This window comes from Rhinopithecus roxellana, chromosome 3, assembly GCF_007565055.1.
Source record: "Rhinopithecus roxellana isolate Shanxi Qingling chromosome 3, ASM756505v1, whole genome shotgun sequence".
NCBI classification, from domain to species: Eukaryota; Metazoa; Chordata; class Mammalia; order Primates; family Cercopithecidae; genus Rhinopithecus; species Rhinopithecus roxellana.
The window spans coordinates 57,782,640-57,798,768 of record NC_044551.1 but is presented as its reverse complement, the minus strand read 5'-3'; the positions used below and the strand labels follow the sequence as shown (position 1 = coordinate 57,798,768).

Below are 16,129 nucleotides of genomic sequence, written 5' to 3'. Positions count from 1 at the left end.
CCACACTCACATCCAGAGGAGCCTGGGAAATGGGAGTCTTTACTTTAGGTGACTAGTGGTGTCTTTGGGTTCTCTATTACTAAAGAAAAAAAGGAGAGAATGGATGCTGGAACTGCTAGCCACAGGCATGTACTTGGTTGCAGCACATCTGAGATTCAAACAAAAGTCTATGAACTCCAAGCTGTACTGTACAGCCCTTGGCACCCAGCTGGACCACAACAGTTTGCCCCTTGAAAACATTCTTGGGATACATTCCTGTCAGAATTTCATTTCTAGATATCTCTCCAGGAATGTAGGGGTGCATGTGTTTGTGTGTGTGTCTCCTTTCATTCGAAAACAAAATAACTTAGTGTATTTCTTTTTCTTGCTGTAGCTATCAGAAACCCTGAGCTAAATTTAAAGACATTGCTCTTGTTAGTGAAAAAGTTTCTAAACCTGTTTTACTCCTTCCTCCACTGACTTCACTTAGCAGTTTCTTTCTTTCTCTCTTACCTTCTTTTCCAGACCCTTGCTTCCTTCCTCTCTCTTTCCTTCTCATCCCTCTTTGTGCCTCTCTGTCTCTTCCATTCTCAAAAGCTCTGGTGCCCTGTTGTTTCCTCTCCATATCCCCACTGCCCATATTTTGGCAAAGAATAAGCCAAGGAGGGGATGGAAATAGGGTGGGGAAGAGGATGAAGACAATTAGTGAGTCAAAAATGTCCCTTTCACATATTCATTTTTTAAAACTTTTATTATTAGTTTTTATTACACAAGTAATACATGTTCATTGTAGAAAAATTAGAAAACACAGAAAAGCAAAAAGAAAAAATAATCACCCATAATCCCACTACCCATAGCTACTATTAACATTTTAGTTTATGTCCTCCTAGCTTTCTTATGCATATATATACATACATAGATATATTTATATATAATTTTCTTTTTTACAAATATTGTGTCATACTATACATACTGTTTTATAACATGTGTTTTTCATTTAATATATATTGTGAACATCATTGTTTATTCCCTGAAAAATTATACAGATACTACATGCTCATTGTGGAAAAATTAGAAGTTACAGATATGCAAAAAGAAAATAAATATAATTGCTCCAAATCTCACCTCCCAGAGATAAATGCTGTTACACTTTGGCAAGTATCCTTTCAGACTCTTTAATGCACACATGCATGCATATATTTTTAAAAAGGGATCGTACTATAAATATTCCTCTATAACTTCCTTTTTCATCTAACAATATATCTTGTACATTTCAATAAATACACATATGGTGCTTATTCTTAATTGGTACGCAGTATTCCATTGAAAGGATGTACCATATTTAACCAACCCTATAAAGTAGGCTTATTTACATTTTTCTACTTATCCAAATAATGCTGCTATAAACATCCTTTCTTGCATATACTTTTTGAATAATGAATAAATGCATCTTAGCTCATTTTATTTTCTGACCCATTTAAAGGAGAATTTCCCTAAAGTGGAATTACTAGGCATGCAGGAAAAATACATTACCAAAATATTTTTTCAGAAAGGTGGAATCAATTTACATTCCTGTTGACTCTGTAAGATAATGTTTATTTCTATACTTCCTTTTTGTCCCTGGGAACTTTAATTCTTTATACCCTTTGCCTTTCTGACATATAAAAAGGAGTATATAATATTAACTTGCATTTTTTATTACTAGTGTATTAAAACAGTTTAACACTTTCATATTTATTATTAGTAGGTTATTTTAGTTTATTGTGCATTGCCAGTTTGTGTTCTTGGTCTAATTTTCTGGTGGAAAGTTTGATTCTCCTTGAATGAGAAAATAACATTCATTCATTCATTCATTCATTCATTCATTCATTCATTCATTATTCACTCATTCAGTAAGTATGTTTTCAGCATTTGCTTTGTGTCTGGCACTGTGTTATGTGTTATGGATGCAACAATAAGCAAAATAGACATGGTTGCTGCCTTCTTATACTTCCAATTTAATAGGGGTAAACAGGCAATTAAACAAGCAATAATGAAAACATTCAATAAGGAAAGAATGAAATGGAAACATTTGGTTGAGAAGGGAGTTGTTGATCATGGAAATGTCCCCAAAGTAGTGATGTTTAAGCTTTTAATATGTATTTGAGATCTATATTTTTTGTTGCATATATTGTTTTCTCAATTTGGTTTGTTATTTTTCACTATATAGGAGTTTAGCAGTTTTAATAAGTCAAATTCCATTCATCCTTTCTTTCTGTTTTTTTCCTTTAGTGTCACTCAAAGAAAGACTTCTTTCACACTCAAATTATATAAATATCCACTCATGTTGCCTGCTAGTCTTGTTGTATGTTTATTTATGTGCTTGAATATGTCAACTTTTATTTCATCTGCAATTTATTTTGATAAAAATTATGAGGTATAGATCTAATATTTCTCTCAAGAAATGGCTAAAACCAGTTATCCCAATATAAATTAATAATCCAAACTTTTCTGATTGATCTGAAATGTCATTTTTATAATATACTCAATTCTTTTATATTCTTAAGTCTATTATGGTCTATATATTTAATTGTAATAATTTATCCTGAGGCCAATAGTATCACAGCTTTTTCTCACCCTACCTATGGTTACCTGAAAGTTGAGCATTTTGTATTTGGTGACATTCCTAAGACAAAGAAATGATAGATATTGCTTGGGTATGTGTGGGTAAGGTGGGAAGTTTGGCTGGATGATATCCATAATCCTTTCAATGTTGACACTTTCAGAGTTTTAAATTCCAGATGGGATCATTGTGAATCTGGTCCATTTGTTTGCTGTTTAAAACGAAGTAGATGCTTTTACATTCTCTGTCTTTATTTCCCCTCACTCTGAAGCGTAGCTTTCAGTAGGTGGCAGTATTGCCAAACACTCAGTATCCCAGCTGGTTTCGTAGAAGCGCAGAGAAACAAAATGGTCTGGCAATTTTAGAATTTCCCCCAAGAGCTTTAATTCATTAGAGGAGGCATCAGGACTATGCTACTTCTAAAACACTCTTTGTACCCCTGAGTAATGGCATAACCAGCGGTTTGCAGTGAATCTGCTCCTAGATGCGTGCAAAACATTAGTGGACAGAATTTTTGTTGTTGTTGTTGCTGTTTTTGTTTTGTTTTGTGTTTTTAAGTGACACCTTGGTTTTGTGGGCATTTCTTATCTTACCCAAAAGTGCCTTTGGGCCCAGCCACTGACTGATTTAAAACCCAGAAATGTGGTTTTAAACAATGTGCTCGTGGTGGAATTCAGGTGATTTTTATTTTCTATTTGGTAGTATTTTTCAGATTTTCCACAAAGAACATGTATTGTCTTTGTAATCTGAAAAAAAAAATCAACACAGGATATTAAAGATATGGTGGGAAAATGGGTGAATGTATGCCACAAAAGTTTACATCCTTTTCTGTTTCAAGCAAGTGGGTATGTGTGACAAAATGAGTTCAATGTTCTCTTCTTAACCCTAAAGATCGGCTCAGTGTTATTGCTAATCTGAAAGCAAATTACCAGCAGGACGCCAAGACAGTAGAACTTTATCGCTTGGAACCACACCTGAGAAAATCCTTTGGTAGGTGAGAGGAGAGGGGGGCAGCTCCTAAGGGATGCATTGGCCTGTCTAATGGGAGACAGTGAATTACCTACTGTAACCATGGGCCAGTGTAGGTTACCAGGATTTTGAGCACTAAACTTAATTTTAGGATATGTTACTGAAAGAGGGTCTTTAGATCTTGGAGTTTATCTGCGGGAACTACAAAACTGATCAAAGGCTGGAAAACAGGCACTATGAATAAAATATACGGTAGTTGAATATATTACCTTAAATATGCAAAGTCTGGCTAGGTAATTAGACAAATTCCCATCTCCATGAATAGCTACTACAGTCTTTTTAGACATGGAGGTGAGACCTGAATTTATTAACAGTCTTCAGTTGTACAAAGGACAATTGCACAGAAGGTAAGTGTTACTTTCGCACTGAGACTAAGGCGAGAATGAACACAAGTTAACCAAGCAGAAGTTATTCAGGTCAGGCATTTAGAAGAACGTGCTGAACAACAAGATTGGGCTTATCAGTTAATAACTTTGCATGGATTAGTAGGAACTAGACTGAAGCTAGAGTTCAATATAGTTGAAGTATAGGAGAGGGGATAGGCAGGTGCTGAGAGCTGCCAAACCGAGCTACTTCAACTTTTCAAAAACAATGGATCTTAAGTGAAATGACCTTAGGGGGTGAAAATGAATTACATTCAGGAAGGGATATTAAGCTTAAATCAAGGTTTGCAGACCAGGTAAGTCTGGGTTGCTTGTTTTCCCAGGGAGTATTCACCCTAAGAGTCTTTAAATAGCTGAATTGTTTTACAAATATTTGATTCAGAAAATTGTGATTTTCTCGTATAGCTTTCCGTGGCTACTTCTTGTTTGAAGCCAGGTATACCTATAACTATGCATTAATTACTGGTTCGTTGGAACACGACTCTAGATTCAAAGAATAAGGCCAAAAACCAGCTGGTATGATCTAAATAGAGACCTGTATAACGTTCTCTTCCAACCCTTTAATTCTTTCACTTTCAATCAAAAGAGCTAGAAGACAATTCCAAGTATAATTTCCACATTGGATATTAGGGTGAACTATATGAAATTGCCATTTTGTAGGTCAAAACAGTCAAATATAGGAAATTTCATATAATTCAACCTAATACAGTTATTATTACAGTAGTTCATCTGTACCTCTCTTCACATTCACTAAAGCGAAAGGCCTTAATATATTTAGTTTTTAGGTAAAAATATTGGTATACATATAAACGCCTGTGCACATAAGTATTGGGAAAGAACAGGGTTGGGATTAAAGTTGTGTCTTTAATAAACCACTTATCGACATCTAGCTCATCCTCCTATTGTACTAGACACTGGTGCCTCCTGTCTGACTTGAAGGTTTTTCAGACTATGGAAAACAAGAAAAGAAATGCAAAGACTTGATCTCTCAGCCCATGGGAAATTCTGTCTGGGAAATGGGCCAAAGGAAGAACAGGGGACGGTATAACAAAATTTGTACCATGTTACAAGTTTAGTGAAGGAAGATCACAACAAAGCTGTGAGCAGAAAAACAAAGCATGTGGCTTCCTCCTTTCTAAAATATAGTATTGCTTAATGTGTCCTGCTTTCAAGAGTCTAAGCATAAGACAAGACACCAACTACACATTGGAAAAGTCTTATCTGCATAGTCATCTAAAATGAGACAAGCTTAGCTTAACTAAAAAACTTTATTAACAATGTAAAATGTTAAATATTTTTATGATCTGAGCTAATTCCAGCATGCCCTATAAGATTTAACACTATGCTGATGTGCAGACACCATGCTTCAGATTTCAATTAGAACAAAATGTAATAATATTTGATTTTACATTTGAGGGTAATTGTATATGTTACTACGCCATTTCCGAACTGGATTACTTCATTCTCCAAGAAGCTAAAAAAAAAAAAATCATTGGATCAAAAGGAAATTAGTTGCCCATATGCATTTGTACGAAGGTATTAGGATTATTGTGTATTTACAAAATTTTAGTACTTTTCGTATGTGGTTTTTCTTGCATTATAAATTAAGATACTTTCATGTTGAAGCTCTTAAATGCCGACAGAATGGAAGACTAAATGTAAATGAGTGCTGAGAAAGCAATAGGTGAGGTGGTATATGTTTGCTTATAATATTATTTCTAATGATATTGATAGCTTGGATTTTTGAACACAGTTTTTCAGTTTTAAATAGATTTCTATGTTTAAAGACTTCTTTCATATATGATACATTTTAACATGAGATCAGCAAGAGCTATAGATATACTATTATATGTGAAATATTTTTCCTCTGTAGAATACATTTAAAAAAATCTTTAAATAATTTAAAAATCATAATTCTTGCATCTGTCATGGCATGGTTTGGAGCAGACATGCACAATGTCAGCTTTAAAATTTCCTTTTAAAAACAGCTTGCTTTTTGAATCTGTTCTTTTTTTTCTCGACGGCAGCTGCTTTCAAGTGTAAAATCATTTAAAAGGGCAAGGGGAGGCAGATAAAAGTAATAAGGAAGCATAGAAAACATAGTCAAAAACCAGTAACTGTGTGGTTCCACTGTCTGGAGGTCCTCAGGTTTTGTGATTTTTTTTTTCAGATGTTCTCAGTGGGTTTCCAGGAGGAGCCACCTAGCTTGAGACGAGACAACACAGCCCAAAGAACCTTCTCTTCCGTCTTCTCACCAGGGGGTAGGGAGTTAGATTCAGAAGGCTGCTGTCATCTGTGATGGGACATAATGTGCACATGAGTGAGGTGTAGACACAACAACCTGCTTTTTAGGAAGTGGCTTTAAAAATCCACCATCTTCCTAATCAGGATTTCTCAACCTCAGCACTGTTGGCATTTTGGACCAGATAATTCTTGGTTGTGGGGTACTGTCCTGAGCACTGTGGGATGGTTAGTAGCATCCCTCACTTCATCAGATGCCAGTAGCACTGTATGACAATTTGTGACAACCAAAAATATCCCCAACTATGACCAAATGTTCCTTGGTGGGGGGGGAGGTAAAATAGTTCAAGGCTGAGAACCACTGCTTAAAATTGAATTGAAACTACTTAGAGGCAGTCTTTCAGCTGGGAAATGTATACACCTTATTTGAAAGAACCCATGCTTATGAGTAAGGTTGACTTCTTTTCTAAACCTGCCTCGGGTATTTGCCAGTTCTGTGACTTTGAACACGTAACTGAAGCTTGCTAAGCTGTCTGTAAAATAGAGTTTAATAAAACTTAGCCCAGGTGAAGATTACATGAAATAATCTATGAAAAAGATTTAGCTATGATGAGTAGCTGACTGTCTAGCATAGAGAAAGCATTTAGTTAAAATAGCTATTATTAACTATTTTCCTTTCCATTGGATCATTATCATGCCTTCATTCATCAACTTCATGTCTTTTCATGTTTCAACTATTTCCTATTGAGTCTTTTCTCAGCACTCTCTGTAGATTTCTGTACACAAGGGCATTCAGAGAAGACTGCCAGCTGTTGAATTAATAAGTTTTGGTTTGAAAGTTTTAGGATGATGACAAGTAGAGGAAGAAATAAACCAGTAAACCTAATCTGGTTTAAAGAGTTGCGTTTTTTAAAAAAGTGCAAACCAAAAGAGAAGGTGGGTAGAGATACCCTGTTGAAGCAGAACTGCCCAAGGTGGGTCCCAGAGGCAAAGGACTATGAGGGGATAATCTAGAATTTTCCAACTAGGGCAGTGCTAAGACATGTTCAGACTGGAGCTAAGAACAACAAAATGGTTGATTGACGTTGGTGACTGATATGTACCTAAGCTCTGCCAAGGCTAGTTGCACTTTCCTTCCAGAGTGGGGCTAAGGAGTTCCCTCCTTTCCCTGTCCTAACCTTAAAGGGGATGGAAGCTTGGCAAAGGGCACAGAAGCAGAAGTTAGATGAAGAGAGAGCTAAAGTGAAAATGTGCCCCACCTCAATCGAACTGATTCATAGAAGGGGGCTTGTTTTTCCTGATTACTGAGCCCAGGTGCTGTAAACCAAAATAAAATTGTAAGCCCCACAACCACCTGAATGGACCCCTCCTCTCAGCCAACTGCATTCCAAAGTTAACTTGAAAAACTAGTTCAGGCCATGTTGGGAAGAGTTGAACATTCTTCATTATATCATCCTCCCTTTTGGAATTCAAACAAAGCTGACTAGAGTTAACATCAACACAGAGACCTTAAGACTGATAGAACAGACTCTTTTGTTCTGATAAGAAACATTTATAATCTATTTTCACTGAAACCTGCTACCTGGAGGCTTCATCTACATGATAAAACCTTGGTCTCCACAACCCCCTATCATAATAACTGAGACATTTCTTTCTATTGATTCCAGGTCTTCAGATAATAACTCAAGCAACTGCCAATCAGAAAATCTTTGAATCTGCCTATGACTTAGAAGCCCTGCTTCCAGCTGTCCTGCGTTTCCAGACCAAACTGATATCCATCTTATGTGTATCGATTAATGTCTTATGTCTTCCTAAACCTATAAAACCAAGTTGTAGGCTGACCACCTTGGGCACATGTTCTGAGGATCTCTTGAGGCTGTGTCATAGGCATGTACTATTTCTTGGCAAATTTAATCTCTAAATTGACTGAGACTTGTCTCAGATACTTTTTGGTTTACAATGCTCAGGAAACTGTTGAGAGCAAAAATAGATCCTGGCTTTCCAGTCCTCTTACATAAAGTGTCATCTGAGTGCCTGGGCTTCTCCTCTCCTTCCCAAAGGCTCTAATGTGTCACACTTATTTGTAAATTAGTATCACCCACCAAGGTTGACAGTGTTCCTTGGAATGTTGCACTACGTTATATATTTAGATAGAGCTAGAGTAGCAAGTCCAAGCCAGAGAAGAAAACAGGCGCCCCCGCTGGGCATATCAAATGAATCAAACATAGTCCACCCTCCCAGTCTCCAGAGATTAAAATCCTCTCTTAAAGCTCATATTCTGTTAACATGGAGAAAAACAGGACTAAATTGTCCTTTCCATAGTGAAAAATAATTTACTGTAATCTGAATGTCAACATTATGAGAGTTAAAAAGAGGATATCTTTCTTTTAAAGTTAACTTTCTCCCAAATAGTTAAGAAACTGAAAACAATGTTAGATACTAAACATTAGCCTCAGTTTTCAGGAGAACATCTCAGAGATAAACCATGAAATATTTGGAGCAGAAAGAAATAACTAATTTTCTCGTCATTTTTAGGACTCTTACTTCTTTAACCATGAATTGATCAAGGTACTTAACCTAGTTGGATATGGCAAAGACATAGCAAATTCTGAGGGGTAAAGAATTTTACCTTTCAGTACCTCTTTGGACTCTAACTCCACTTTCTGAAACTCAAATTCACCTGGAATTCAATGCTTCCCTAAAACAGAGTCACCAAAAGTATAAAGATATTTATGGGAAAGAAAGATCTTCATAGTGCTGTTTATTTAAGAGTTGGAAGATCTGTTTTCTAAATTCTGGTATCTCCTTCCCTTTCCCCAAATACTTACCCAATTTGGGGAGGGACTGAAATGGTCTTTATATGTTACAGTATGCAACTCTGACGTGTTTTGCTCCTCTTACATGAGGAAATGTCTACCACAATGCTGTATTTACAAAGGAAAATGTGTACGTGTATGTTGTGGTCATATATTTAGTTCCACTGTCTTGTTTTTGTATATATTAAAAGCAAGTAGGTAATATACACAGATATTATGAAATTTGTATCAAGATTGATACTTACATCTGTGATGCATTCACTATAATGGATTAAAAAACCCCAAAAACCTTTCAATAGCACAGCTTTTTGTGCTATTGAAATTCTTCTCACTCAGCCGTCTATCTATCATCTATCTATCTATCTATCTATCTATCTATCTATCTATCTATCTATCATCTATCTATCTATATCAAGATATACATATATATAGCAAATATACACATATTATGTACACATACATACACACATATACATATATATGTATGTGTACTATAGCTCTCTCTCACAAGGGAATAAATTGTTAGGATTGATGAGAAAGTGCTCAGACATTAAGCAAAGGGGAGGCTGCCTATTAAGGACAACTGCTGGTTTGGGTCATCTTTGCTGCACATTTGTGAGACCTTTGCCTTGCTTAGCGCTTGTCTGACCATCACCTAAGGCTGAGGTAATAGAATAGCTAAAAAATTATTGGCAGAAATTCAGAGCAGCTTTCTACACCATGGGGAGCTGACACCTGCAGTAAATGCTGAAATTTACCAAGCAGTAAGTATTCCTGGGATGGTTTGAAGTGAATTCAGCTCCAAGGAAATGTGTCTCTCCACATTGATTGAAATCCTGTCTCTGAAGGCCTATCTCAGTAGCTCTGGGGTGGGGCCAGAGAATCAGCATTTCTCACAAGTTCCCAGACATTGCTGCTAGTCCTAAAACCACCCTTTGAGAATCACTGAATAAACAGGAGGGCTGCAAGAATGTAAGCAAAAGGGAATGTTTCCCCAGTCATTCTAAATTTTCTGGAATAATGCACTTGAACTTGTTGGAAAATCTTTGATTTTTATTGCAAATTTTTATTTAGATGTGGCTTATAATTAAGACTTTTATAGCATTTTTTCTCCAAAGTACTCACTCTCAGAAAACTATAACCTAAGACAGTTTTAAATGTGAAAATGAAAGGTGGAAAGGGAAGCAGAGTAAGTAAAGCATAGGAGAAAGTGAAAAAAAAAGAGGGAGAGTAGGAAATTTGGCCACCATTAAGTTCAAACCTCAGTCATTCAATGTTTAATTATTTTAGATTTATTAAAAATTTTTATTTATTTTTGGAGAGACAGGGTTTCATTATGTTGCCCAGACTGGTCTCAAACTCTTGGCCTCAAGCAATACTCCCACCTCAGCCTCCCAAAGTGCTGGGATTATAGGAATGAGCCACCATGCCCAGCCTCAATGTTTAGTTCTTGAATGCTGCTGAAGCCAGGGACACTGCAATTCCCCCAAACCACTTCTCTATTGCTCAAATTTATTTTGCTAATAAAAGATTTCTTATATAGGTGATGAGAAATGCTTCTACTAAACTGCAGTTACAAATTTCTATTCCAGGGAAAAAAAGAGAGAGACCCTCAGCTAAGCCAGTGGTTCTCAAACATTAGCTGCATCAGCATCATCTTAGGGCTTGTTAAAGCACAAATTGCTGACTCCAACTCCAGAGTTTCTCTGTCAGTAGCTCTGGGGTGGGGCCAGAGAATCAGCATTTCTTACAAGTTCCCAGATATTGCTGCTGTTCATAAGAGCACACTTTGAGAACCACTGGATTAACAGAAAGCCTGCTAAGTTCAAGGCTCTACATTGGGTACTGAGGATAATACCAAGATGGGTCCTAATAGAAAGATAGTCCCTGGCCTCAAGGACCTTTCCTTGAATAACAATGAGGCTTCATGAAAAATGCCCTAAAAGAGAGTGAACAGTCCAGTCTGGCTGGAATGAAGGGCTTATGAAGGAGGAGACAGTCCAAAACAGAGCTACTTAGAATTCCCTAACGATGCTTGTAACTTTCTTTTGCCTGCTGCCTTTGCACTTGCCACCTCTCGTTTCAGAAAAGTCCTCCCTCCTTAGACAATTGGCAAGCCCTCCTTCAAAGATTAGCTTAAACATTTTTTTTTTCCTGCAGTCTTTTCTGACTGCTCCAGGCTTCTGCATTCCTTCACATTCCCATTGCTTCTATAAACAATTGCTGCAGCTCTTGGCACATCATCTGCATCCAATCCCATCTTCCCACCGCTCTGTAATAAAGTCTTAATGAATTTACCCTGGCTGCCCCAGCTCATCATCTGCCATTCACTTCCCCTCCTCCTTAGCCAGGCTTCCATGCCCAAAATTCCAAGAAAGCTGCTTGTGCCAACACCACAAGTGACCACCTTGTCATTAAATCCTGTGGACACTTCCAATTACATATTCACTGGCCATTCCTTCTTTGCAACCTTCTTTGATTTATTTAATCATGCTCTTGTAATTTTCCTCTCAGTCCCCTTTGTAGACTGATCTTGTTTCCTCTCAAACCTTCCCTTTTGGTATTCCAGGACTCTTGTCGGTGCACACTATTGGTAGGGCTTCAATTCCCACTACGCTGATGATGCTCAGATCTGTGTTTCAGTCCTCTCAGGTCACATGTCTCACTGAGCACTGCTCCAGAGGTTCCCCCCATGTCCAAAAGTTGTTGTTCTCTGGCTTTACTACTGCTCCTCTGCTCTAACTTGGTGACCAACATTGTCATTTACTTCATTTTCCAAGTCTGAACTTGGGTTTCTTCCTTGATTCTGCTTCTCCTTATGCACCACATCCAATTGTCCCTGTCCTCCTTTCCAACCTCCTGACTTTAGGTGAGATCTTAAGCATTTCTCACCTGGATGACCATACCTGCCTCCTCATGGAATCCTTCCAGTGGTTCCAAACCTCTTAACATGGCCTAAGGGGGCCTTAATGATACAGCTCTTGTCTCTCTCTTAAGCCTCTTGTCTAGAGACTTTCCCAACTACTTAAGTCCTTGTAGTTATCAAAATCCCCTCCTCTTTCATCTCCCCATATGCCTTCACACATCCAGAATCTTCGGCCTAGACTATGTTTTTTCTATTTCTTTGGCTAAGTGCTACTCATCCTAAAAATTCTCAGCACAGACACCTTCTAAAAAGCAATCTCTAATAATCCCCCATTTTGAATTCAAGCCTGGGCTAGGTGAGAATCTAATATACCTTGTAGCAACCCATGTCTAACTGTTACGGCATTATTATATTGTGAGCACTAATTTCTGTGTCTTTCCAATTGTGTGTGTGTGTGTGTGTGTGTGTGTGTCTGTCTATCTGCATATGTAATAGTTGTTTTCAGCCCAACCCTGAAGGCTCTACCAGAATCTGTGCGAGAGGAGGCATATGGCATTTGGAAAAGTTTCCTAGGTGATTCCCATCCAAGTTTTGCCTGTTGAAAGGGACAGGTTTTAGTGGAGGAGAGACATCCTCAGCACCTAGCACAGAATTTGACACATCATTGGTGACCATTATATGTTGGATGACGATGGGGACAAAGGCTGCTGGGGTGAGAGGTCTGTTCTTCCTTCAGTAGATAGTGAGTAGACATAGCTCAATGTAATAGAGTAATGCATTAAGAAATCAGATTGGTTTACATATGTCACACTGAATCTTGGACAAGAGATTGCAGAAATTGCAAAGGATATGGGGCTACTGGTAAAACTGCCCAGAATAACTTTCAGACAGCAGCTAGAAACATAGAAAGTCTTTATGAGGCTCTTGGGGGAAGGACCTAAAAGGTCATCTCTACGCTAGATGGTGGCATAACTGCCCAGTGTTCTTCAGCCAGATATCTGAGAACTCTTCTGCCTCACACAGCCAGGTTCGGTTCTGGATGTGGGGGTCCTGATTGGAGGAGGATGCCATGAGTTTGGGAGAACTATCTCTAGGCCCACGTTAGTCTGGAGTAGTATTGTTCACAGGAGGGGACTCATTCTAGCCCAGGTCAATTCCTGACTTACCTACTTCCAGACTGATTCTCGTGCATGGCATCAACGACCGAATTCTATGCAAGAATGAACATACCGACACCTCCTACAGCATTCACTAAATCAGAATTTTGGAAGAGGTGAAACTGTCTTTCAGGCTTAATTTATTTCTGCTGATTTGTTTTGTTTGATAACAGCATGCATTTAGAAGATGCTTGTCCTTCACTTTCCAATCTCCTTTAAGCCTCTGTCAGTAACCTTGCAGGCTCCCCACAGGTGGTTCCATTTGTAATCCATTTGACACAGCGAGACTATCATAATTAATGAAGCTCCCTACAGCACTGCCAGTGACCTAGAATGTAGGACAGGAGGGGTGCTAAAGCAGTGGAAAGAACAGCGGGCTGAGGGCCAGGAGACCTGGCCCTTGTCTGCAGCCCACGGTGCAACTCAGCAGTGCAAGGGTGGCTTGCTCTTCTTTTGTGCATCTCTTTGCCTCCAGTCTGAAACTGGATGGATAGGAAAGAAAAGGCTGTCTAAAAATGAAGGCATAATCACTAACCATGAAAATTCCTGCCCTTGGCCACCTTCCTTTCTTCTCCACTGAAAGTTGATTTAAAGTAAACTTAAACTGTTGTGGAGCCGAGTTTTGACTGTAGTAGAAAGGGGAGAAGATATGATTAAATCTTTAAATGCTGAAATAAACATGGAACAGTTTTGGAGTTGAGGGCTGAGTTAGAGCCTAAAGAATAGTGGACTCAGTCAGCAGCATTTTCATGTGCTCAGGGGTTGAGATAGGAAAGATGGGGACCAGGAGTGGTATCTTTTCCCTTTTCTTTCTGATTTAAAGACCCATGTAAATGGAATGAAGAGAGAAAGGAAATAAGAAGGCAGAAAGAAAACAGATGGCTTTCTATAATGGTTTTCATCCTGTTAGAATCATGTTTTGACAATAAGGTCCTACAGAAAAGAACTGGAATACTTTTTTCCACATTTTACCCTGCACCATTTCCTGTACTTATTAGTCCTGTATAATAAATAAACCACCTGAAAAGAATTCCAGAAAAGAATTGGGGAAACCTGTGTGGTCTATCTCAGTCTATGTAGCAAGAAGAATCTATATGATTTGTTCATTAAAATGGTGCCAAATGCATCTGTCAAAATGTTCCCAGAGAGACTCTTCAGGTCCCCTCTGGATCCTCCACTGGTCAGCTCAGTAGGCTGTGAGGTCATGTTAAACACATAGAGAACAGAGATGTATTGTTTCATGCTAAGGATTCCCATTTCTTCCCTCAGTGAAGAAACTCAAATTTCTCACAATCTTTTACATTAGTTATTTTTGATTATTAAAATCCTACTGCACCACCTCCTTCTCAATAAGTCCTTGTATCTCCTTTCTAGCTTTTTCCTTTTTGTTCCCCAGATAGACCCAAGGTTCAAGTCCTAAGTATAATTTATTTTGATGACTATTCCCTTTTCACTCATGTTTTCACTCACAGTATCAACCTTTGATTATTATTATTGCATTGAAAAATGTAATTAAAATTAATTATTTTTGTGTATGAAGATGATACAAAGTCACATAAAATATTTATATGATATTCTTTATGATTATAAATGACTAAATAAAACAAAATTACTGTCTTTCTATTAACACACAGTCAAAAACTGCTGTGTGAATGATCACTAAATGGGGAGAGAATGTTTAGGATGATGTGATTTAAAATATAGGTTACATGGCACCCATGAAATTCAGACTGGGGGACCCTGGGCAGCCATCCTCTTGGAAAGCTGAATGTGAGGGAGGGCGAGAGGCCAGGGTGCTACTGATGAAGGAGGCTTGCCAAACCTATTAAGACACTGAGGACAGCTTCAGACATGAGCTGCGGATCTAAAGTCCTGGGGCCAGTGTTTTGAATTGCAGGCTTAAGACCAGCCTCACATGTACACTACACATGATCTGTTGCAGAGTGAGTGGTAGCAGGGATTCCTCTATTTGATGGTGATTTGGGGTTCTCTTGAGCAAAGCTGGGTTGACCAGCTTGTAAATAATATTAACAGTGACAACAATAATAATAATAACAAAGTGTTTGTCAAGTGTTTGCTCTCTAAGTTTGGTAGTAGGCCTATGACACATTGCTTCAATTAATCCCCACAACAGACTTCTAAAGGAGGTGATACTATTATCCCCTTTGCAGGGCTGAGGAAATACATTTGCAGAAGTTAAACAATTTGTTCCCAGGGTGCAAAGCTGGTAGGTGGCAGAGCCAGCATTTGAACCCAAGGCTATCCTTAATTCAAAGCCCTTGTTCTAAACACTGTGCTTGTTTCTGGCAACAATCTTCCATGTAGTGGTCAGAGCAGTCTCTCATCACTACAGCATGTTTTCTACTTTCTCAAAACACTACACCTGTGACTCAAGCCAGTTGGCCTTGGCGACCAGGCCCTTCAGGGTCTGTTCCGAGTTATCTGATGTGCTGGAGCCCCTGCTTCTTATTTTCTGACCTCCGCCCCTGTGCAGCTCAGGCCACGCTACTCTTCAGCCTCTTCATCTGGTGTTCTCACTTCCACCCCTCCACCTTCTGCTGAGCTGCTCCTGGAGCCAAGAGGAGCCTCCAGCTCCACTGCCAAATCCTCCTCCTCCTCCTCCTCCTCCTCCTCGCTTCAAGGCAAGCAGCACCCTGTCTTCCCTCCCATCAGGCTTTGCTCAGTGAAAACAAGAGGAGTTTCTTTCTTGCCTCCTAGAAGCCTTTCTCCACCTCTATGTACAACCCTCTGAAGTTGATACTTCAACTATGGCTGCTCCAGCCATGTATACTTAATGTAAGCCCTTATTATTGGTCCTTTGTACACATTGTCAGTCTCTGGGGCTGCAAAGGTAGGTGCAGATTTAACCAACATCGATTGTGACTGGTGTTATTCTACTATGTCCCAGGCTCCAGATACTGAGGATACAATAGTTTAAAAGGCATGCAGAGGACTTTCCCGCATTCTAGTGAACATCTCCCTCTCATTTCTGCATTAGGGTGTATAGGATAGACCTGGAGACAGATTGCCTGAATTCACAACCCCGTTTTCCTACT

At 38.6% G+C, this 16,129-nt stretch overlaps 1 protein-coding gene across 1 annotated transcript in view; it reads right to left on the bottom strand.

Annotated features, from left to right (window-relative positions):
• Window positions 1–1,615: 1,615 nt before the first annotated feature.
• The window catches only part of RGS7BP (regulator of G protein signaling 7 binding protein), a 105,927-nt gene continuing 91,413 nt past the window's right edge, over window positions 1,616–16,129 (bottom strand). Inside the window, exon 6 of the mRNA XM_010368212.2 lies at window positions 1,616–6,286. Within this exon, the coding sequence (XP_010366514.1) occupies window positions 6,195–6,286 (92 nt within the window). The 3' untranslated portion in view covers window positions 1,616–6,194. The remainder of the gene's footprint in view (window positions 6,287–16,129) is intronic.